This window comes from Dermacentor albipictus, chromosome 1, assembly GCF_038994185.2.
Source record: "Dermacentor albipictus isolate Rhodes 1998 colony chromosome 1, USDA_Dalb.pri_finalv2, whole genome shotgun sequence".
NCBI lineage: Eukaryota > Metazoa > Arthropoda > Arachnida > Ixodida > Ixodidae > Dermacentor > Dermacentor albipictus.
The window spans coordinates 429,694,959-429,717,474 of NC_091821.1; the positions used below are offsets into that span (position 1 = coordinate 429,694,959).

A 22,516-nucleotide genomic window follows, 5' to 3' on the forward strand; every position below is an offset into this window, starting at 1 on the left:
CTGGTTTTGAGTTGCGGATACGCTTGGCCACCAGAAACATTCTATATAACGCTTGACATTTCTTGGAACAGAAGTGAGGCGTGCTTGTGTTGTGCACCATGCGATGTGCCATTCGTGGCACTGCGATATAAAAAATCGCAAAGGCACCAGCAACAAAGCGTTTTTGTCGACCTGCATCCAAGCGAGAGAAGCCACCAGAGGGTCGAAATGCCACGATTCCGGCATTAAGAAAGGTGGCTGCTGTTGCTGCAGCCATCTGACTCTATGCCACCATTTTTAAATGCCCCGAGGGTTGGACTTTCACTGAGTTTCCGCCAACTGTGCCCACAAGAAATTGGTTTTCTGGAAAGCTGGCACCATTTAATTATGCAGCATTCACACCATAATAATAAAATGACTGCCACTGGGTTTGTAACACTCGTAGACGAAAGGAAATCCATTGATGAGTGAGACTCGTCCTTTGCGTGGAAAGGGCTAACAAGCAGTTTAGACACTGAGCAGCTGTGCAGCTTTGCCAAGATCTCTTGAATGGCATGTACTGTTCATTTATAGCCAATTTAGTCGAAGTTTTGTTGCAGTTGGCCTTTAATGTTCAGTTAAGCTTGTTATGCGTTTAGTTATGCTGAAGACAAACAAGGCTCCTTTAGAACCTCTCCATTTGGTGCACTCAATTATTTTATTGTACAAGCCTCTGACGCTTGGTATTGTTTCAGGAAAAATATGGGTTTTGTGCATTCTTATTTCTTGTGTGCTACCTGCTGCTTCCATTGTTTTACAAACAACAGCCTCTCTCCTTCAGAAGTGCAGCGGTGTATGTGTGTGTCATTGTGGTTGGTGAGGCTGAAGGAAAAACGTCTGACGTTTCTGCCTTGTTTTATCCCGCTATGGCAGTGTTTATTCTTGGAAAAAGGTTTAGGGTGGGGGTCTTGGTCTGATTTCAGAATGTTTTAACTACATATTTTTGCCATTATCATTTTATTTACATTACTACAGCTTGTACAAAAAGCAGATTGTTTTGTTCTTGTTGTAGTGGTCGCAGGACTGCACTTTGTGATTATACTCGCAGATTACCTTTTGTGGCAATGAAGGAAGAGCTACGGAGGTGAAGCCACTGCACAAGTAGTGTGGTAGTGTTTGACAGCGCCTTTGGTTTTGTGGAATGGACCCTCAATCAGCGTAGCTTCCACGTGCAACTGTTTTGCATGTGCCAAAATGCGGAAGAGAAAAGCGTGAAAATAAGTCATATTTAACACTCAACCATGTATTTTGTCTTTTATTGGTGTTGTACGAGGGCAGAGCCAAAGATAATGTCTCCTATATTTTTAGATATAGAAACAACTGTTTATCTACTATTAAGTTACATCATTTTAAAGGTTGAAGAATGCTTTATTTTTCTACATAGTCACCATTTCGGTCGATGCATTTTTGTAGATGTTGTGGCAGTTTTACAATGCCCGTGTCATACCATCTTGATGCCATGGCCTTCACAAAGAGCTGAACGTCATCTTTCACCTCGTTGTCGGAGCAGAAATGCCTTCCAGACAAATGTTCCTTCAACTTAAGGAATGGGTTGCAGTCGCTCGGTGCCAAGTCTGGACTATATGATGGATGGGTGATGACTTTCCAACCAAAGTTTCACAGGAGATCGACAGTTTGCCAGACGACGTGTGAGCGGGCATTGTTGTGAGGAATGCTTAAGCCCTTGCCCGACATTTCTTTTGTCTGGTTCTGAATTGCCCTTCTGAGTTTTTTCAGTGTTTCACAGTACCTGTCAGTGTTTATTGTCATCCCAGCAGGCAGAATGTTGACCAACAGTACCTTCTTCCGGTCCCAAAACACAGTTGCCATGACATTACCAGCAGACTACGTTCGTTTGAATTTTCACAGCTTTGGCAAAGAGAGACGCTGCTACTCGTGTGTTGTCTCAGGTGTAAAGTGGAATGCCCAGGCTTTATCACCTGTGACAATCGAGTTCAAGAAGTTGTTCTTTTCGTCTGCATAGTGGCGAAGAAATTTGTGGAAAGAATCAGCTCGTTGCCATTTGTGATCTGCTGTCGGTATACACGGTACCAAACTTGCGCACACCTTTCGATATTGCAGTTTTTCTAGTAAAATCCTTGGGATGGTGCTTTGGGAAACCTCGGTAACCAAAATGCAGAGAGAGCATTCGGCGTGATCCTCCGATCTTCACATATGATTTCCTCAATCTTCGTGACTGTCTCATCGGGAATTGATGACCTACCGCTCCTTTCCTTGTCATGGCTGTCATTGTGACCAGCTGTAAAGTCTCTACACCGCTTGCAAACATTCTTGACATCCATGCATGACTGTCCATACATTTCTGTGAATTGGTGATTAATTTCAGCTGGTTTAACACCTTTTGCGTTCAAAAGTCGAATAACTCTGCGAATTTCACACTTGGTGGTAGGGTTTAATGGGAGCAACCCAGTGGTTGCTAGTTTAGGGCTTTGCCTGTCGTCCTCACTTCGTTCCGTACAAGCGCTGTTTGTTCCCATCCTAATGATGTACTAACCAGCCCAGATCAGCACACTCCTTTGTCTTCTCTTCCCCAGCGTAAACTAGTGCGGATGAGAATGTGTGACTTAATTCAGGAGCGCTGTTACTTGTGCGTACTTTGCCTCTGTAGCTTTCCCTTAATTGCCACCGAAAGTTGTCTGCGAATGTAGTTGTGAATTGGCAGCATTTCAGTCAACAGTGGTTAGTCCTAGAAGTGAAAACCTGACACAGGTTTGTGTATGGAATCAACACTCCCTAATAAGTGTGAATTTAAAACTTGAACAAGAGCCAGTTTTAAATTTCTATTGTCAGAGTGGGTGGATTAAATAAATAAAAATACATTTGGTATAGATAGTTGAAATATTTTAGGTATAGTTGAATCAGTGTGAGTTTAATGTTGGTCTGTTCAGTGACACAAGAAATTGCTTTGCATGTCTTTAGTGCAGCTTTGCTTCCATTGTTCATGATTCCAGATTTTTGTGTTGGCATAAGTTTGCTTAATTGTCATGTGGACAACTCCAATGCCGACATTTGTTAAACAAAAGAATCTGCTCATGCAGTCAAGCTTGGTGGCTTCATTCACTTGAGCAAAAGCAGTTTGGGTAGCTGTCATCATTAGGTTTCTGCCACTGTTGCTTTAATTTTATTCCACATTTCAACCACTCATCACACCCTTGTATCTCTTGTCTGTATCTCTGCAGTGCGGCGTTACGACAATGCCACCACCTGTGGCCTGGTGTGGACGGCGAACTTTGTGGCATACCGGTGCCGCACATGCGGCATCTCGCCGTGCATGTCCCTGTGTGCCGACTGCTTCCAGCAGGGCAACCACCAGGGGCACGATTTCAACATGTTCCGCAGCCAGGCGGGGGGTGCCTGCGACTGTGGGGACGCCAGCGTCATGCGCGAGGATGGGTGAGCAAAGTGACAGCACCGATGAGCTTGTGAGAATATGTCAAGGTTACAGGCAGTGGAAAAAAAACAAAAAAAAAAAACAAGAGAACGACAGGGACGGAGTCGATGGAACATGAAGGTTACAAACTGTTCTTTCTGGTTGCTTTGCGATGCCTGTAATCAGGAACCAGCATGAACTTTCCCAATTTTCTGTTCCTCAAAAGTGACTTAAAGGCAAACACTAAATCAGTTAGACTGACAAAGCATTCTTTCAAAAGTCTGTTTGTTCTTTAATTTTGTGCTAGGAGGTTGAATATTGTTAGACAAGTTGAAAGTCAAGGTTCTGGTTTTGCAATTTTGTGCCAAAATTACAGTGCTTGTGCATCAGTGTCAGGTCAAAGATTTTAAAGTAACTTTTCATATTATAGCCACTGTAGCTCAATGAATCTTTTGAAACTTACCAAGTTCAGTCTCCAGCTCTTTTACAATACAGTGTAGTCCATCTTAACTGATAGAAACTGGGCCCTAGCAGGTGCCGTCAAAATTTGTCACAGTGAGTTGTTGCGGGAAGCTTAAGGTGTCATTTCCACCCAATTTTTTTTTTCGTTCTTGTATCTTTTATGGCTTACAGAGCCTTCTTTCACAATAACACTGACTTTCTTTCATGTAATTTACTAATACAAATCTAAATATATTTCTCCTAAGTATCTGTTTAAGAGAAAATACTTGTTTTTGCATATGATCACGTGCAAAATTATGAAAGGGACAGCAGAGGGAGCAATACTAAAATGGTTTAAGCCAAAAAAGTATTCTTTGAAAACTGTTTTCCTTGTTCAGGCAAAAAAAAGAAAGGCCTATTACTAGAGGAGAATCTAAAGGCCAATCTTTCATTTTCTTTTTAATATTGCGCTAAAACCTGGCTGCTGGTTCGTCAGAGTGGTATTGAATTTTTTAGTGTATTTTCACATTTGGGCCGTTCTTTAAATTTTTAACTAGAACTTTAATTATTTTAGGGTAAAATGTAGCCCTTCTTTGCTGATGACCCGTATCAAATTTTCACTTCTGAAATAAATTTGAATAATAAAAATGAAGTGTGAATAGAATACTTTTAGAATATGAATACTATTTCCATTTTCAAAAATACTATTTATTTCTCCAACCAGAAGTACGAAAAACAAGCCAGTTTGTTGTGCATCAATAATGTACCAAGAAGTTATGCCTTAAGGTCATCAAAATTCTTTAGTACAACACTTTCGCTTGACAGTATCACAACTGCAGTTATTTTTCTTGAAGGAGGGATAGCTACTCAACATGTTCAAAGAGCAGTGACACCTTCCTGCATGTCACAATTCCTCCGGACAATGCAAACAGTCGCTTACTGGACACACTGGTGTCATGTATAGGCAGGTATATCTTCTCAAGCAGAGCTAGCAGTGGGTAGCTCTGAGCACCATGCTCGCACCACCACTCACATGGATCTTTATTTTTGGCCCAAAATGTGATCATGCACATATCATTCAACCTGTGCTTGGGGCAGTGAAGATTGGTGCTGGTTGGTGAGCCTATCGAAGTCTTTCCGCAGCGCTGATGTGGAAAGAGCCTGTTCAGGAGCTTTCGTTGTTGAGGACATCTCTAGGTCTCTTGGTGTTGAACTTTTACTTGCTTCATCTAAAGCCAGGTTTTTAACCCAGTTTGCCATTGAAGCTAAATAATGTAACAGCGCATGGGAATAGGGCAAAAGAGAAGAAAAATGAATGAAAACGCCGATTGTTTCTCTTTCTTTGCCTCTTTTATTTCATCCTGTCTCATGCGCTGTTATTCTATCGAGCTTCAGTATGTACCAACCGGCCCATGTCAGCACTATTTTGCCATTGAAGCATCGTGGTGGTGCACAACTGCTTTATAGCGAGGATTTAAAAACATTGCAAAGCTTTGCTACTTGGTCAAATTTGTAGTCTGGAGACCGTGTTCTTTTAGGCAGTTAGCTAGATTGGTAGCAGACACAGTGGTTTACACTCAGCGGTTGGTGTTGTCCAGATGTGTGAAGAGGCAGTATTGTATGGCTACTTGAGCTGGTAGTGGTGGATGGCCATCAGCACCAGCAATGACCCTGTAACAGTGCCCCCATTACACTTTTGGTATGGTTCACTGCACGACAAGTATGCTTCACTGCAATACAGTTTGCATGTTTTGCTGCCTAGCGTGGCTGTACTGCGGTGAAAATGCTTATAGGGAACTGACCAACAGCATACTTAGTCCCATGCACATTGCTGCGTGCTGGCGACTATGCAAGAACACCGGTACAGCCATTGCTAAAATGCACTTGGTGAGCTAGTGAGCACTGTTTATGTAATTCCTATGTGGCTTCACAATTAAAGCACGTTCTGAATACATTTAAGAATGTTTGGGACTTAGAATATTTTCAATAGTAAAATCGTCTTTCAAATTGAATACCGACCAATTCAAATTGAATATTCACACAGCATTTGTTGTGTACCGATTCTGGCCGCTGAGTTCAGCGGATGACGTATCTGCATCAGTTAACCCCTGTGTTGAAGAGCGCCCTCTCCCGGCCTCAAGAATGTATATATTGTAGCAGTTATCAAGTTCCCACTGTTCTGTGTTTGTTTCGTGACGGCAATAAAAGGTTATTGCTGATACGCCTTGTCGCGATGGTGCCTCGCGATACGGCCCACGCAGCAACATAACACCATTACCAATAAGCGATTAGCTATGCCCGAATAGATGTCAAAACCTATGATGCCACTACAGGCTGGTGAAAGAAGGCCAGGACGGTGTCTCCTCCCAGTCTTTTGTTCTTGCAGTTTTTCTGGCTTTCCAAGCCTCCTCACACAGCAAGGGAAACCAGTTTGCTGCAGCAGAGGTTTAGTAGTGTTAGTGTCCCTTTAAATTGGTCTCAAGCTATAGAGTTGCTGCAAGAATGACACTTGTATAGAAAAAAAAAAAATTGGAGGACGCTTAAGCTTCGCCTTCAAGGGTGGGACGCGACAGCGTTCCCGTCGACCCGCCAAGGGGTATAAGACAATGCGCTACGGCACAGCAATCACTTACGATGCGCCCCGCATCGGACTTAGCGCCCACCTATCACGCGGTGAGCGTCGAGCAATGCAGCGTTCGGCGCGGCAACGAAACGTGCGCCTGAGCGAACGAAACGAACCAAAGAACTCGGTGTCTCGGAGGGGAAACGATCTACGCCAGCCAAACGTCGTGATCGGCACGGGCAGAGAGATAGATAGTAATCTAAACCGGGAGCACGGCGAAGCGTCGTCAGGGGAGAGGGAGTCCCGCGACGCGCCTGGCAGCAGTCCCAATGCGCGCGCGGCGCGCCTCCTGTCGGGGCAGCGCCGTACATTGAGAGGAGGGGGTCTTCTGTGTTTGCCGCAAGATGGCTCTGCGTGTGCGGAAAGCGCAGAAGAAATGCAGCGGAAACGCACTTCGCAACTCGTGTAATTGTGACTTCTGTACGTTACATGTTCATAATTACCGATATACACCGCAGTATAACTTTCCACGGCTCGTTTCGAAGGCAACACCGCATTCACTAGAGGCACGTTTGCACCGCTTGGAAGCATCGAACTCGTGGCTGAGTGGTAGCGTCTCCGTCTCACACTCCGGAGACCCTGGTTCGATTCCCACCGGGCCAATCCTGGAAGTTGCTTTTTATTTATGAAGCGCCTGCCGTGATTTATCGCTCACGGTCAACGCCGCAAACGCCGACGCCGACGCCGACACTCGACGCCGACACCGACGCCGACGACACCGGCTTTTCTGCGACACGAGCTCCTTAACGCTATCGCGTTAATACAAATAGTAGAATATTGTTTGCCTTAGCAAACAACATTCAAGTATGTGCCAGTACAAATATTGTACTTAGCAACCTTGGTACCAAGGAGTGGTATTATGCAATTATCCTCTTCGTCCTACTGCTCGGGTCCACATATACCTTTCCGATCTTGGTGATATTGTGGCTGTTGGGTTTCTTGATCGCTTGTGAAGGGCGAAAAGAGTCAGTTTGGAATCGAATTGGAGGGAAATTGTTTTGCCCTGGGCCTGTACTTGCTTGATTATAGGCATGCTTAAAATACACTGTTAACAGTAGTGAGGTTCTGTGGTAGTAGGTGTGCATCGCTCATTCCCACCTGCCTACATGTCTCTGGGTTGCGAAACAGGTTCTGCCACCGGCATGGTCCCAAGGCACAAGTTGGCAAGCCACCGGCACCTCCGGATCTACTCTGCGTGGCCGAGTCCATGATGCCTCGAGTCATCCTGCGCCTCGTCCAGCACCTGCGTGAGCACAGCAGCAGTGTTGATGCTGGTGAGCGTCTCCACTCTCTGTGAACTGCTCCTGGTTTTCTAACTTGGCCATTTACTGTACTTGTATGATTCTGCCGTGCCACCGATTGTAATGCACAGTGATATTACCACTCAAAAATGAAAAGAAAACAAGCAGGCTTGATGCGATTCTACTTCGCACATCAAGTACACATCAAGTAACGAAATGTGAGTCGACGCGTAGCGTGTAGAAATGATTTTATGGAACATACAAAGGCACACTGGCGCACACAGCTGAATCTCAGCAGCTAGTCGCAATCGTTATCTGTCAACATCTCCTTTTCACTGTCTGCTGACCGCAGACAGTTATCTTCAGTTCCATTTAATGCATTAGAAACTGAAGGCTTGTGCAGTCATCATCTGCGGAAGGGCATTCCATGCACCATGGACCCACCTTGCGATGTCTCCGAGCATCACTTTCTTCAGACAACCCATTCGATGGCAGTGTGGCTAGCTACATTGCGTTGAGCTTTTCTTCAGTAAGAATCGGTTTCATTTTTTATTTTGAGTAGAAATAGCTACGATTGTAATTTGCATGCAAATTTGAACGCTCCTTTTATTGAAAAGAAGTATGCATTCGAATCGTGCAAATATGATACATTGCACACATGAAAGCTTCTGTTACTCTTCCTTAAGCTTGAAACTGTGTTTGCTGTTTGCATCCATTCTTTCCATTAAGCCAGTTCTTTCCATTACACCCTTGGCCTGGGCATTCCGTGACCATGATTTTCTAGCAGTGCCTTTTATGCTATTCTTTTTCATGCTTTGCGTACTGCATCAGTAGTCAGAGCGACATTCTGTACTTCTTGAAAGGGATCAGGTGGCCATGAACAGTGAATGATAAGAGTGACATACAATCGAGCGGAAGGCGTCGCTACTGTATTGTGGCTCATCTCTCGGTCACTCTTATGCTGTCGCTACAGATAGATGAAAGTACAGCCAATGCATGCATCGAATTTCATCATTGACTACTAGATCGACTATGCTTTGCTAGTTTTGGTTTCGCGGAGCACCGACATGGTCTATGACATGGCTCCTCATGTAATGTCCTTGGGCCTTTGACGTATGAAAGAAATAAAATAACCATGCCGTGCAGTGCCCGAAATTTCATTCATCCTTGTATGTTAAAGCTTATGGGGCTAGTGGCGGTGCTGCAGAGCTGTCTGAGTGAATGACCAGGGGAGCAAATTTCTGTAAAACAAAACTTGCCTATCACTGCTACTGAGATTCGAAGTCTGCCCCTGTGGCAATGCACCATTGAGAGGCGGACACAATAACCTGTGTGCTTTTATACAGTGGTGGAGCTTGACAATTTGTGTGAACTGTTGTGCCCCATGCAGACTTTAAAAATGACGACAGCCAGTGACGGTCATATATTTCGGAAGCCATCACAGGCATTACTGTAGTGGGCAAATATAACGTGTGCACCATGAGAAAGTTGTTCTTGACAAGATGGCAGTGTCCACAGTGAGATCCTGCTGCTGTCGCTGTGAGTTCAAAGCCGGAGGAATCGCTGGAGTTGGCAGATCTGTTTACTTCTTTTTGACTTTTAAGCTGTGCTTCTTCAGTTGCTCTAGCTTGGTAGAAATCACTGGACAATTTACTTACAGCTATTCTTTTTTTTTTTGCAGGAACAGTGGGCCAGAAGGCGGTGCAAGAGGCAGATGGCTTTCTGACTATGCTGCATCAGCTGAGTGAGATGGGCGCTGTCATGCGGCAAGTGATGACTCATGCGCTCACCAACCCCCTCAGCTATCGAACTCTCACCTGTGCCGCCGCCAGTAAGTTACAGGAGCTTTTCTGACTTCTTGGCATGTAGGAGATGAAGTCACATGTCAGCTGCTGACACCGCTTGGTGCTTGTGGGCTATCAGAGTGGAATCTTCACGTCTTTGTTACGTTTGAGCCTTAAAATTTGTGAGTGCAGGGCCAGTATAACGTAAGAATTCCTTTCGCGTGATTTGATTCCTTTCTTATTGTACACCGTTTTCAACCGGCCGATCGTAGTGATAACGTGAACAGTGCACCACTTGTAGCACTGAAGAAGTGTGAAAAGAAACAGCATTGAATTAAAATTGTTACATTATCCTGGCATAAGTGTCATCAGAAGCAGAAGAGAGTGAAGTGCTTTAGGATTGAAATGTCCACTTGTCTGTTTTATCAAGCTCTATTTTTGACCAGAAACTTTTTTAGGTCAAGAGTTGCACTAAACTGTAGTTTTCTGATTCTAAATGTGCAACATTCTTGTGTTTTCATAGCAGACCCACCCACTTGCATATTATGAACAAGCACTCATTAAAAGTCTTTTTTCTTTTTTTTTAGCAATTCAGGCAATAGTTATTGCATGACTGAAATGATTCAGGGGTCATTTTATGTAGCTTTTAGGGCAGAGCTTGACAAAGCAAGAGTTGACAAATAATTTGAACTAGAGGGACATGGTCAAAAGAGTGCTGCAATAGAACAAATGTGGAGCTATCAATGTTTGCTGTGTACTACCAAATCTTTAGCTTTTAAAGTTGTTTGCTTTGGATCAAGCAAGCCATCATAACACAGGATTGCCTAGAATGTTTTGTCGTTCAAAACAATGTGCTGCTGCTGCTCCGGCATCATGGATCCCAATAATTGTGCAATGTGTTCAGCCACTCTGCAGCACCATGTTGGTTAGCTCTAGTGTGCGGTCAGTGGCAAGTTTATTGAAATGGAATTATGTATGCTGGAAGATAATGTGCCTTGTTCCTGAAATTCTGTGACTAAATATCTGTTGTGTTGTTAGCTGAAATGCTCTTGTTGCTCAAAGGCCTTTGTCTTTGAAGTCACATTGCTGCTCTGTCTTAATGTGTTACATCTTGCATGTGGCTGTGTACACCTTCACGAAAGCCTTCAAATACCCTTAGTCTTGGAATAATACTTTCGAGGGTTCTTAAAAGGACTGAGAACTGGCCATTATGTGTTGCGAGATGTTGATGGAAATGAAATGACCATGACTTATAGAGATAAGAATCCAGCACGCTGTTTGCGATTTAAGTAGGAATTATAATTTTAGATTGGCTAAGAAAGTCTAAAAAACCAGTAAGTGGAGAGACCTGGCAGTGAAATCTTGGCATTTCGGATGTATTCTGTGAGATTACTGTACGTAAGTTGGCTGTTATTAAATACATCATAATTATTGCTTAAAATTGCAGTTGGTATACTATTAAACATTCACGCATTATTCTATGCTTCGGAAATCAAAAACGCACGTGTGGCTGTGGCAACATGTGTAACTCCGTATCGTGTAAAGGTGTTTAGTTTTTGATCCGACTGGTTTCCTTTTGACTGGCTAAATACCAAAGCAGTTAGACGGGAAACCATGAAAACACGTTGCTATTATTGCAGAAATTATTTAACAATTCGGAAAACATGAATCGTAGGAACATCGACTTCATAAACAAAATTATACTTTGTCACAGCACGGCCACACTTGCCGTCTGCCTCCTGCTAATGCCGGCATATAATCGCTCGCGGTTACCTATCATTGTTTTCAGCATGCTTCTAGTGAATGACTACATCCTCGCTCCAGATTGAAAGATTCTGATAAAAAATGTTCCACAACGTTTTCCGCATTAGCACTTCATGATTAGACACTCTGACCAGTAAGCTTTCCATTGCACAAAAAAAAAAAAGGGGGTAACATGAAAATAGGTTGTCAGTCCCTTTAATACTTCTTGAAAATAGATGCACTCCTTTAATTCTTTGAAAATGGGTGCACAGGTGCCTTGGGTCATAAAATTCACTGGAATATAAGATGTGCGATTGAGAAGCCCCTCACGTGGTAGTTGATGCGATGTGCTACTGTTCTTGGCACAGGTAAGGTGAGGTTCTCAATTAATCTCCGTGTTAGAGTAGGGGGTGAAAAAATAAAGGAAAATTAATGTCGCGTTGAACACAATTCCGTAAGGTCTGCTTCAGCATTACCGAGTTTCACCTTCATCAGACTGAAAGTCCTTTAAATGTCCTTGAATTTTTGAGTAACGCATCCTGCATGACCCCTGTGCGTTGTTGCAATCTCTGTGGATAATATTTACTGTTATGGCAGGGCTTAAAACCATTGTTCTATTGTGCACTGTTTGCAAGCGTGTCTGTTGCTCCCTGTGCAGTCGATGTGGAGGACGAGGAGAAGGCAAAGTTTCTACGGCACAACTATGAGTGCTACGAGGAGGCCAAGCGTCGGCTGCAGAACTGGGAGTGCCCACCTGAATACCAAGGTGAGCTGCGTCGATGGGAGTTTTGCGTATCAAGGCAGCAGAAGTTGTCAACCGCGAACACACACACTTACTGACCCTTGTGCATTGACAAGAGAAATGGGGTATTGGTAGCAATGCCGGTAAACTTGAGGAACCAGTCCTTATTCCTGGATCTTTCATGAGGAAATGGACTCTGCTACAGACTAAGTATAAACCCCCATTTAAACAATTTTTTGTGCGACAGCAACAAGCGGTGCGAGTGACATAGCAGTTGCGTCCACTCTTCGCCTACAAGTTGAACCCTGAGCGAGTGACAACTCTCCTGTGTTACCGGCATGATGGCAGCAAATAAGCACCGAAACTGGCGTGACACTTGCTCTAATAACTTGAGCTGATTTGTTTTGCTGCACAGAGCAACATTATATGCACCTAAACCTTGACATAACATAGTCATTAAAATTGGCAATTTGCTTTGTTATATCAAAATTTCATTACATTGAAGTTCGACTTTTTATGCAAATAAGTACAGTCGCCAATAAATTTTTCTTACACAAAAGGGGCAGCAAAATTTTCTTAATTATTAGGCAGTCAGAAAAAGCAAACTTGAATGAGAAAAAAAAAATCATTTTGTTGAACTCGAGAGTTGGCAATGAAATATATGGTTTCATGCCATGTCGATGATGTCTTCACATCGTTGGTACGAAGCAAAGCCATGCACGTCGTCGTGTCCACTCCATAGTGTTGCCCGCAGTAGGACGACAATATCATGAAAAGCAGCTTATAGCGAACGCTTCGTCTGCCTTTCGTTTCAATGTGTCTCCAAAACTCTATATTACGCAACCTCCAGCACTAAATGTGCAACAAGACAATGCACATGATGCCATGCCATCTTGCCCTGCCCACTCTTTGCATGCGGGCTGCATACGTGCTCAGCCATGCTGAAAGCTATCCGCAGCCACGGGCACGCTAGAAAGCGAGACGTGTTACCATTTTTATTTAATTAAGGCAAATTAAGCCATCAATTTCTTTATAATATAGTATGAAGCCGAGGTGAAGAACAAGCGTCAGCATGACCTATGGTGTTAATTAAGGCATAGTTAATTAAGAAAGAGTTAATTAAGGCACTTGGACCCACAATCTTTAGTGGGAGTCAAACCAATTTTGAGATATGGGCTAACCAGCCATGTCTCCAGGTTGGAGCCCAATTGACATTATGAAGGTCAAGAGTCAAACCCACGACTTTTGGTGGGAGTCTAACCCGTGATCTTTGGTGTTAAATACGCCCAAGTTAATTAAGGCATGGTTAATGAAGTTTGTCTGGCAAGCACAAGATTCAAGTGTTGGTCCTCACAGTGACTTGGAATATGGCCTTGCAAAGTAAAAATTATAGAAGCTTTCAAAAGCAGAGACTGGATCATTGCCGCACAAGCTCATGTTATGCATCAGGACTCATACAAGGTAGTTCGCAGCATTGTTCTCAATGACAGGTTAGTCAGTGGATCTGTAGGTAAACATTGTTACGTACAACTGAACGTACACTCGGAAGTTGTGAGACTGTGGTTGGAGTTTCCGCCTGGCATCATTGTCTTTTGTCAGTGTCAACTTTTGTCTCGGTATTCTGTCGTGGCTGCAGTGAAATTTTGTTACATTGAAATCGTGTATAAACACACTTAGTTATATTGAGTTTCTCAATTCATGGTATTTTATGTACAAGAAGGAATAAACAGTTAAATACTTCATTATATAGAGAATTTTGCTATTGTCACGGGGTAGTGACTGTGAAGAAAGCAGCCAAATTGGGAAAGACGAAACTAGCGTATTATTGGGCGAACTTGTACCCTCAAAAACAGGCTACACTTAATGAACGGCAACAGCGGCGAACACAGTCGGCGATCGGCGAAAATCTGATCAGCGGGTCAAGCGTGTCAGCTTTTATACATCAGTCATCGAATGTTCCAGAGTAATCGCTGGGACCCGCGTGTCTTTCACAAAGTTCTACGTTATTCGCATCGTGCACACATGCAATCAGATTACACAAGGTTCGGTCACAGACAGCAGATGGAAGCATCAATAACATTCTAGAAATTTCCTGTACATGCAGGCATGTCCTGCGCTGTGCGATAACATTTGTTAGGCAGTGAAACGTATCACCCGATAAAGACAAACAAGTACACGTGTCAATACCCCCCTCTTAAAAAGCATCGACCTGATGCTGCAAACAAACGAAAGCAATAAAGAAAAATACCAGTAACAAAGAAACCAACAAAATAAGGAAGTTCGTCAGCGTCTGTAAAAGGGTTTTAGATGCACCACCGGGACCACTTCAGATCGTGCGTGGCGCCGCTGTGAATGCGAAATGCCGTCTTCCGCGACGTCATAGTCCCGTGCGACAATACGTTGAATGACCTTGTAGGGTCCAAAATAGCTCCCTAATAGTTTCTTACTCAGTCCTCGTTGGCGTATCGGGGTCCAAACCCAAACACGGTCGCCGCTGGTACTCGACGCAGCGTCGTTGGTCACCAAGCGACGCTGGTCACCAGCAAATGGCAGTTTTTCCGCACTAGAGCATATATACACTTGCACAATGGCAAGATTAATGGCCGGCATACTAGCGGGAGCCAACCACCCAGCTCCCTGCCGTGTCGACCGCTTGGCTTTACCGTGTCATCGCCTCCAGGGATACAAACATTGAGTACCGTTTTTTACACAAAACAGTGATTGGTAGAACAAACTCTTATTTTTATCTTTTGCAACAAGCAATGACCACTGTCAAACATGAAGCTTGAACCACTGCTGTGGTACGAGGCAAGTTCAGTTCCAAGCCTACATCAGGCCACCGCTGCATTGCTTGCTAGACGACTTGACCTCATCATGTGCTTCACGCTCTGGACCCTGTAAATAGAATCTATGGTCTTTTTTCATGCGAACTGCTTTGTTGAGAAATAAAGCGTATATATAAGATGCATTTTGCAATAGTTGCGTGTTGATTTTCATATCGTTTTTGATACAGCTTCAAAGCCAAGTTCGTTAGGCCTAATGGCACTCTCTGCCCTTGCACGTCGCTGAGCCAACAGCGGTGGGTGTCGTCAACCCAACCAAAAACTCTGTTGGCTGGTGTGCAGCATGCTGTTCTGTTAAGCAAGCAGCTGGTGGGTTTATTTCTTAAAGTGCAATTTCGCACATTTCCTGAGTGGCCGGAAATAGTGAGCACGAACACATTGCTGCAGCAAAGTACATTGTATTTACACCATCTAGACAAAATCTGTGCGAACACCCGAAAGTATGTTATAACCAGGCCCGATAAATGTGCAGTGCTCCCACTCTCGGGCCAAATGCACTTAATTGCCCCAAAAAAGGATTTCCTGTGCCATCGTGATGAAATGCACTGAAGTGTGCCAGAATTAGCGACTGCACAATACATGTGTGGCTGCAGTGGTCTGCAGACATGTATAGTGCACATGACTAAAGCAGTTTAATAAATTGAACTTCCTGTTATCCATATGTCGCTGACCGATAGTTTGGGCTCGACAGGGACCGCCTCCAAGTTGTAATGATCTTGAGTCTGAAATATGCAATTTCGCTAGGAAACAAGCAACTTTATTCCACGAGTGCCCAAATAAGTGGGCCATGTTCTTGGATGACCACTTTCAGGGATGCATTGTCTTTTGCGGGATTTCCCATCACTAGCATCAGACCGCATCGGCATCTGTGAGCGAAAGCATTCTTGGCACTGTGTGAGGAACGCTATCCTCCATTGATGTGTCCAGTGCTAGTCACACGAAATGTCGCAAAAGTGAAAGTGTCCTTGGAAGGGATTGTCATAACATAATGCTGAAGTTTGTCAATGCGTTGCTGCATGTATGTACGCTTGCCTACATTCTGATCAGCCCATGTGTCTACCATTGCCATGCTGTCGCCACATATAGACGAAAGTACCATCAATGCATGCATTGAATCTGCAACCCCTGGCAGCGTAACAAGACTTCGATTTTGTAGCGATGCCTTTTCTGGTGCCACCCGTTTTTGCGCTTCGTCAGTGTTAAAAGTGGTGCTCTGCCTGCATTATCAGTGGAATCAGCCAGCCGGGAAATGTGGACCATGAGGGCGGCATATACAATCGAGCAGATTGCATCACTTCAATATCGTGGCCCAGAAGTTGACTGCATTATCATAGCCAAATGACGGCGGATTTTTTTAGCAACAGTCATTGTTCTTGTCGGCACAGACATCGAGCGTGGTGTCGGCACAGCTTAACTTGAAGTCACTGGGACCATGTTGTTTAACACGTGACTGAAGAAATGCTGGACAGACGTAATTAACATTGCTGGACCTGTGAATGGCTTGCCAGGGTTCGCTTGTTGTACGGCTTGGGCATGGTGCTGTATTAACTAAGTTTCACTAGTTTCAGTTTCCAGGAGGTGTCGGCAACATGGCCTACGACCATGTTGTTGCGACGTCAGTGACACATCAAAGCCAAAATATCACTATTTCCGCTCAACTCAGTGGTCAAGTTAGCATGCATTCATTCAGGCAGAGTCTGAATTATTGGACGACTTGCCTTAAGGTGTCCGAATTTCGGTCCTACATACACATTAAATTTATGGCCAGTAATGAGGCCTCGAAGTGTTGTGAATAATCAAGCTTGTCTGAGTTGTTGGTGACCAAATAATCGTTCGGTGCCAATGGAAAATCAGCCAGTTTTTGGACAGTGTCTTCAGCTTTACGAGGAAGAGCAGACAATGCATTGAAACATTCCTGGTGTCATGCAAAACAGTCCTTGAGCATTACCAAGTGATCATCGAGGCTGGCCTGGCTCAGAAGAGCATTCACGGCATTGAGGATGGCCAGGTGTTTCTGACTGATGCTAGCTCTAGCCTTGCTGAAAACATGGCCAAGCTGGCAGGTGTCAATGAAAAAGATGTAAAATGCAACATCTGAGCATCTTCACTCAACTTGAAATAGACTAATTGCAGTCCACTGCTTGAACAGGCTTGTTGTCTTCATTGAAATTACATGAATACGCAAACTCTGGTTTCCCCATTTTTTGTGTTTATAGGCAGAGCAGCATTGTTTTACAGCAAGCAAATACTTTCTTGAATAATGCTTGTCAATTTTAAAGGTTAGGAATAGCCTAGGACTTGCCCAGAAGTTGGGATTTACAGTACATGACCGATTTTCCGGACACCTGATTTTTCGGACATGCCCAATAATTCGGATGCCTTCGCAGCACTGCGACGGAAGCCCATAGAGTCAATGTATAAGAACATCTGAAATTTTGGACACAAAAACCTTTCGCTGTCTGATTTTCCGTACTTTTTGCCATGACTGCAGATCCAAAATGGCATTATTCGAAGCCACCACCACTGCCATTTTGATTATCTCACGGCGCTCTCGCATGCAGATCCGTTGGTAGTCGTAGCCACCACCGCAGCCTAGCTACTTCGACATTCGCTACCAAGCTTTGTGCTGTTCAGTGCGTGTTCTTCATTGAAACAATTTGCCGCAGTTAGTAATAATGCGGGCTCCACCTTTGTAACCCTCGTCCATGTCTTCGAAGCTCGGAAAGCATGGCGCGTTGCATAATGCCGGTTCCCTAAAATCAGCTTCGCTTCAATACAGAAGTTCTACGCGGTGAAGCATACCAAGAGTAGGAAGGGGCCATTGTCACAGGACACAATATGTATTCCTTAAGCATACAGGCGTGCACCTGCCATTTCTTATCACAGTACGAGCACCAATATGCATAAGTGTACTGGCAGGCCTTCATAGCTATTTCGGACATGCCTGTGGCGATTTGAGGGTAGTGAAAGGCGTGCATTCATTTTTGTCGGACTGCCCCATTTTTCAGACGTTTTCGCGGCCACTAGGGAGTCTGAAAAATTAGACGTTGACTGCATTTGCTCCAAAGTCTCCAAAGACTGTATTTGTGGGCTCCAAACTACTCCAATATTAATATTTTACTGCTCCAAACATTTCTCCAAATCTCAGGGTGTCAGTGGCACCACTAAAAGCAGAAATGTTGCATTGGAAATATAGGCAGACCAAACCAAGTGAGTTGAATCAACTGTTAGATCAAAAAGTATGTTGTATGTGGATCCGTTGTTACAGGCATGGACTATATCTGCAAGCGTAAATGGAGCGGACCTAGTGTTGTTTCCTTACCATCCTGACAGTTGGCAAAGCAATGCATTCTGTTCTTCGATTGACAATCAGTATTTTTGGCGCTTGTCGGCAATGAAACAATTCTATGAAATAAAAATGATTCCATGAAGTACTTTTTTCTTTTGCTTCTCAAATAAGGCTCTAGTGCACGGATGTGATATCTGCTGACTTTAAATTTGAGCTGTAGAACAAGATTACTTCGCTAGATTGCAGTTTTCAGTAAAATTAATAATTATTTTTGTCATTTTTTATCAAGTTTTACTGCAATGTCAGATTTTTCTTGAAGGCCGTTTTCTCAATGGAAGAATGCATTATCCTATATTATCTGTCATAGTGATTGCATCATTAAAAGTGGTTTATCTTTTCACAGACATAATGTGAGAATTAGTGGTGCTGACGTAGTTGATCATAAAAAGTTGTGTATTGCAGGACGTGCAACATATTTATAACATTGCAACCAACAAAAGCATGGCAAAGAGCCATAGCAGTAGCGGGCAGTACATTCATGTTCTGGTTATAAATTGTAGTCTGGGTAATTGAAAATGGGGCTGGGAAGGGCTAAAGTATAAATTATTGGAAGAACCACTGCACTTGATGCCAAGACTGTATTGCTGCATGGGTTTTCTTTTTCTTTGCTGACCACTCTGTTATCATCACAGGGTATGCCCAATTACCATCAAGAGAGAGAAAGAACACTTGCACCTAAATCTTGGGAGAGTCTCTCACTATTAACAATTGTTGTGCAGTACATCCGGATAGGTAGTCCTGATAATCATGTGGATTTGACGTGGTCCATGTGACAATGGATTTTGCTGACCTGCTTTTTTTTTTGGTGGTGGCCAGATTGATAACAGCCACTTTTTGCCCACATCACAAGAGAGAGGCTGTCCACTATCCACTTACTTTCATTCTTATTCTGGCAATTATGTTGAGTCTGAATTCTGGCCCTGAGCTGCATGGCAGTTTGCTACTTGGACCTTACTTACTCAATTTTACTGAGCTCTTCTGGTGAAGCCAGTACAATTAAGCATGCTGAAGCACTGGCGAGTTTGCAGCTGGATGTAGCTTTTTGCCCGCATTGACTGGAGCCAGAGCATACGTCTGTTTCTGGACTACCTTCAGCCTAACAGTGGCATCTGGCAGCTGGCATAACCGAGACAGGGTGGCTGGCTACATGAGAGGCCTTGTCTTGGTGTCGAGGCCCTCACAGATATTTGCACAAGTGTGTACAAAGTGCCCGTATTGATCAGACTGTCAAAGACCACTGACTTCTACAGGATGCCCAAAAGATGTCCCGTGCTTTTCATGCAACTTTCTGCTGTCTCAGATGCCTCCTGCCTCTATGGAGGCAGATGCAGATGAATACTATAAGGGCACATTTTCACTTTTCTAATTAGATAATCAGATTAGTATGTATATCACGGCATTGACTCTGCTGCAAAGGCATTGGGCAGCAGGGTAGTAAAAGGAACAAGAAAGTAAATTTTTCTTTTGTTTGGGTGGCACAACTGTTGTGATCTCTCTTTCTCCTACTCTTGTTCCAGTGTCTGAGTACAAGATGTTCACAAAAGGTGAGCTGGTGACCGGCTGTGGCGTGGCTTTGTTGTGCATCTACACTGTAGTTTTGCATGGCAGCAGCCCCCTGCCCCTCACCAGCTGCTTTTCAGTGGCAAAGCCACTTTGCTATGTCCAGGTGTTTTAGACCCATTTAACATTATTCTGTTTACCTACACATGGCCACAAGCTAGCTAGCTATCCTAAATAGGACAGTGATTAATAGCTGTGTTTTAATTTTTTCTATAGTTGGGAACCACTTACCAGGTAGGTAGTTCTGTAACTCTTGTTTTGCTTGGCTTGTGTTCCCATAGTTCTCCTGGTAGTTCTTAGTTAGTGCTTTGCTTGTCTTCTGAGTTTGCTTTATATGCACTTTTAGTGCAGCAGTTCTCAATCTTTCTCCCCACTCCAGTCCCCCCTCCCCGGCCTATTGTAACAAAATATTCCTAGTGTATTGTTGATTTTGTTTTACTGCATTTCGAAACCTTGTTTTTTTCTTCTCTTTCTGTCTTCCATTTCTGATGTCTCAAATTACCTGTATGTATTCACTTTACCCCCCCAACCCCCCCCTATGTAACAGAAAATCAAGCCCATAGGTCATTAAAAGTAAATGAAGTATAGACATACCAGGTATAGTATAGACATACCTCTCATTTACTTCATTACATGAAATAAAAAGGGACATAAAACTAATATTGAAACTTTATTTTATGGTGAGCATCTTGGCTTACTTTATGGTTTCTCTGCATTGGATGTTCCCATTCCGCTCTGAGAAATAAGTCTGGTCTCAGTCACTGGCATGTTCTGCACTTACGTGACCTTCCCCAAGATAACTTGCGGCCCCCCACTGGTAGCATGCTTGCCCAGCTGTATAGTTGGGCAAGCATGGATAAATGCACCCATAGCTGGATACTTTGTGTGCATTTAGTTAGCTTCCAATAGATGCAGAACAAAAGAAAAGCTGGTTGATGTGAATAACTGCACTTCTGCTGCATGCTCGTTAACAGTAGCTCAGGACGTGGTACATCAACTAGCATATTAAAGCACCTAGCAATTGATTACTATGTGTCTTGTTGGACATAAGGAAAGAAAAAAAAAAAACCCTGGTAATGTAGGAGCATGATAAAAAAAAGAAAAAGGTGTTGCAAGTATAATGGCAAGAATTCGTAGATGTGTGTGCTCTTTGACCTTACCGCAAGTATAATGGACTTCAGGGTGGCTCAATGTTCAGTGATGAACGGCACTTTCTTACATTTGGCTTATTCTGCTCTGTGGACATCTAGACACTGTTACTTGGTATAACATGCCTGGAGAAAGGGCAGTTACATAAAAAAGTAAGAAATTCAGTTTGACATTTGAAGGCTGTTGTAGTGGGCCATTTCTGAAGGTAATGTTTCTTGTCAAATGCTTAGTGTTTAAAATGTCTGTCTCGGAACTGCACCTTGTTTAAACTTGTTTAACTCTTTGCAAGACCTTACTTTGTTACGGATAGCAATATAAATGAAAGTGTAGTTACAGGCTTTTTACAAAGAAGAGCAAAACAGCCAAGATGTTGGATAGTGTATCCTCAAAGCTCCTCATTGTCTTCTTCACTATGACCAACATTGTTGATTTGGGGAGTCGTCTGTTTGCTGACTTTTGACTGAAAATTTGAATATTAAGAAGGCTTGTGCTAAGATGGGGCCAATACTGCTGATGCCTGAGCAAAAGTTTCGACATAAAAAATGTTGCATTTATTGGAAAACTTCAGATAACAGTAATGAATTCTTGCAAAGGGTTGTCACTGCTGATGAAACTTGAATTTACAAATATGACATCGAGCTGAAGTCGCAGAGCAACGAGCGGAAAAAAGAGATGAGTCAAGGCTGAAAGGAGCATGGAAGAACAAAGCAACAATCAGTCACATTCATTATGTTTTTTTTGACTGCCAGGAATTGTGCACCACGAATTTGTACCTGAAGGTAACACTGTCAGTGCAGCTCTCCACATGGAGGCCCTGAAGCATCTTAAAGATTGTGTGTGCCATGTGTGATCAAGTTTGTTGATAAAGGGGTGCTAAATTTGGCGTCATGATAATGCGCCCTGCACACTCTCTGCTGATAGTGCCTGAGTTCTTGTAACACAGTTCCATCCCCTGGCTTTAACACCTTCCCTACGCCCTGGATTTAGCCCCCTGTGACATTTATTTTTTATCCCTAAGTGCAAACTGGCACTCTGGGGGTGGCATGTCAGTGATGTGATGGCACTTCAAAAGGAAACGACATAGTTGCTGAAGCACTTAACGGAAGAGGACTTCCAAGGGTGCTTCCAGCAATGAAAGAAGTGGAACCACTGTATTGTGTCTAATGGGGAGTATTTTGAAGGTGATGACATCGATGTATTTGAATGGTCATGATATTAATTTTTTAAGACTTGCTGCATGATCTTTTAAAACAGACCTCATAATTTGAAGATGGTATAAGAAAATGGTGCACAACAAACTTAATGCTTCAGATTTACAGTACTAGAAGACAGATGTCATCTGAGGCCCTTCCAAAATTGGTTTGAAGGTTGGACCATGGCATCCTTTTAATTCATGTCATCTCTTTAAGTCATCGTGTTTAAGATTCACTTTGCATCAATTTGTTTTTCAAGCCAAGTAGCACACCAGCAATTTCGGAGCTCATTGTCTTGTGTTACTGCTTTACAGATTCACATTGTTGAACTAACATTCAGCACTGCATCTGTGCTTGTGAAAACTTCGTTTAAAGTACCTGTTTGCCAACATAAATAGTATAAAATGTTTCAAGCGAAAATCTGCTACAATTTTTGATT

At 43.3% G+C, this 22,516-nt stretch overlaps 1 protein-coding gene across 2 annotated transcripts in view; it reads left to right on the forward strand.

Moving 5' to 3' along the window:
* The window catches only part of Ubr3 (Ubr3 ubiquitin ligase), a 170,354-nt gene that overhangs the window by 10,698 nt on the left and 137,140 nt on the right, over nucleotides 1-22,516 (forward strand). For both annotated transcript variants that reach the window (XM_070532285.1, XM_070532286.1), the window contains exons 2-5: nucleotides 3,219-3,432; nucleotides 7,602-7,747; nucleotides 9,396-9,545; nucleotides 11,900-12,007. In XM_070532285.1, coding sequence (XP_070388386.1) covers nucleotides 3,219-3,432; nucleotides 7,602-7,747; nucleotides 9,396-9,545; nucleotides 11,900-12,007 — 618 coding nt within the window. The remainder of the gene's footprint in view (nucleotides 1-3,218; nucleotides 3,433-7,601; nucleotides 7,748-9,395; nucleotides 9,546-11,899; nucleotides 12,008-22,516) is intronic.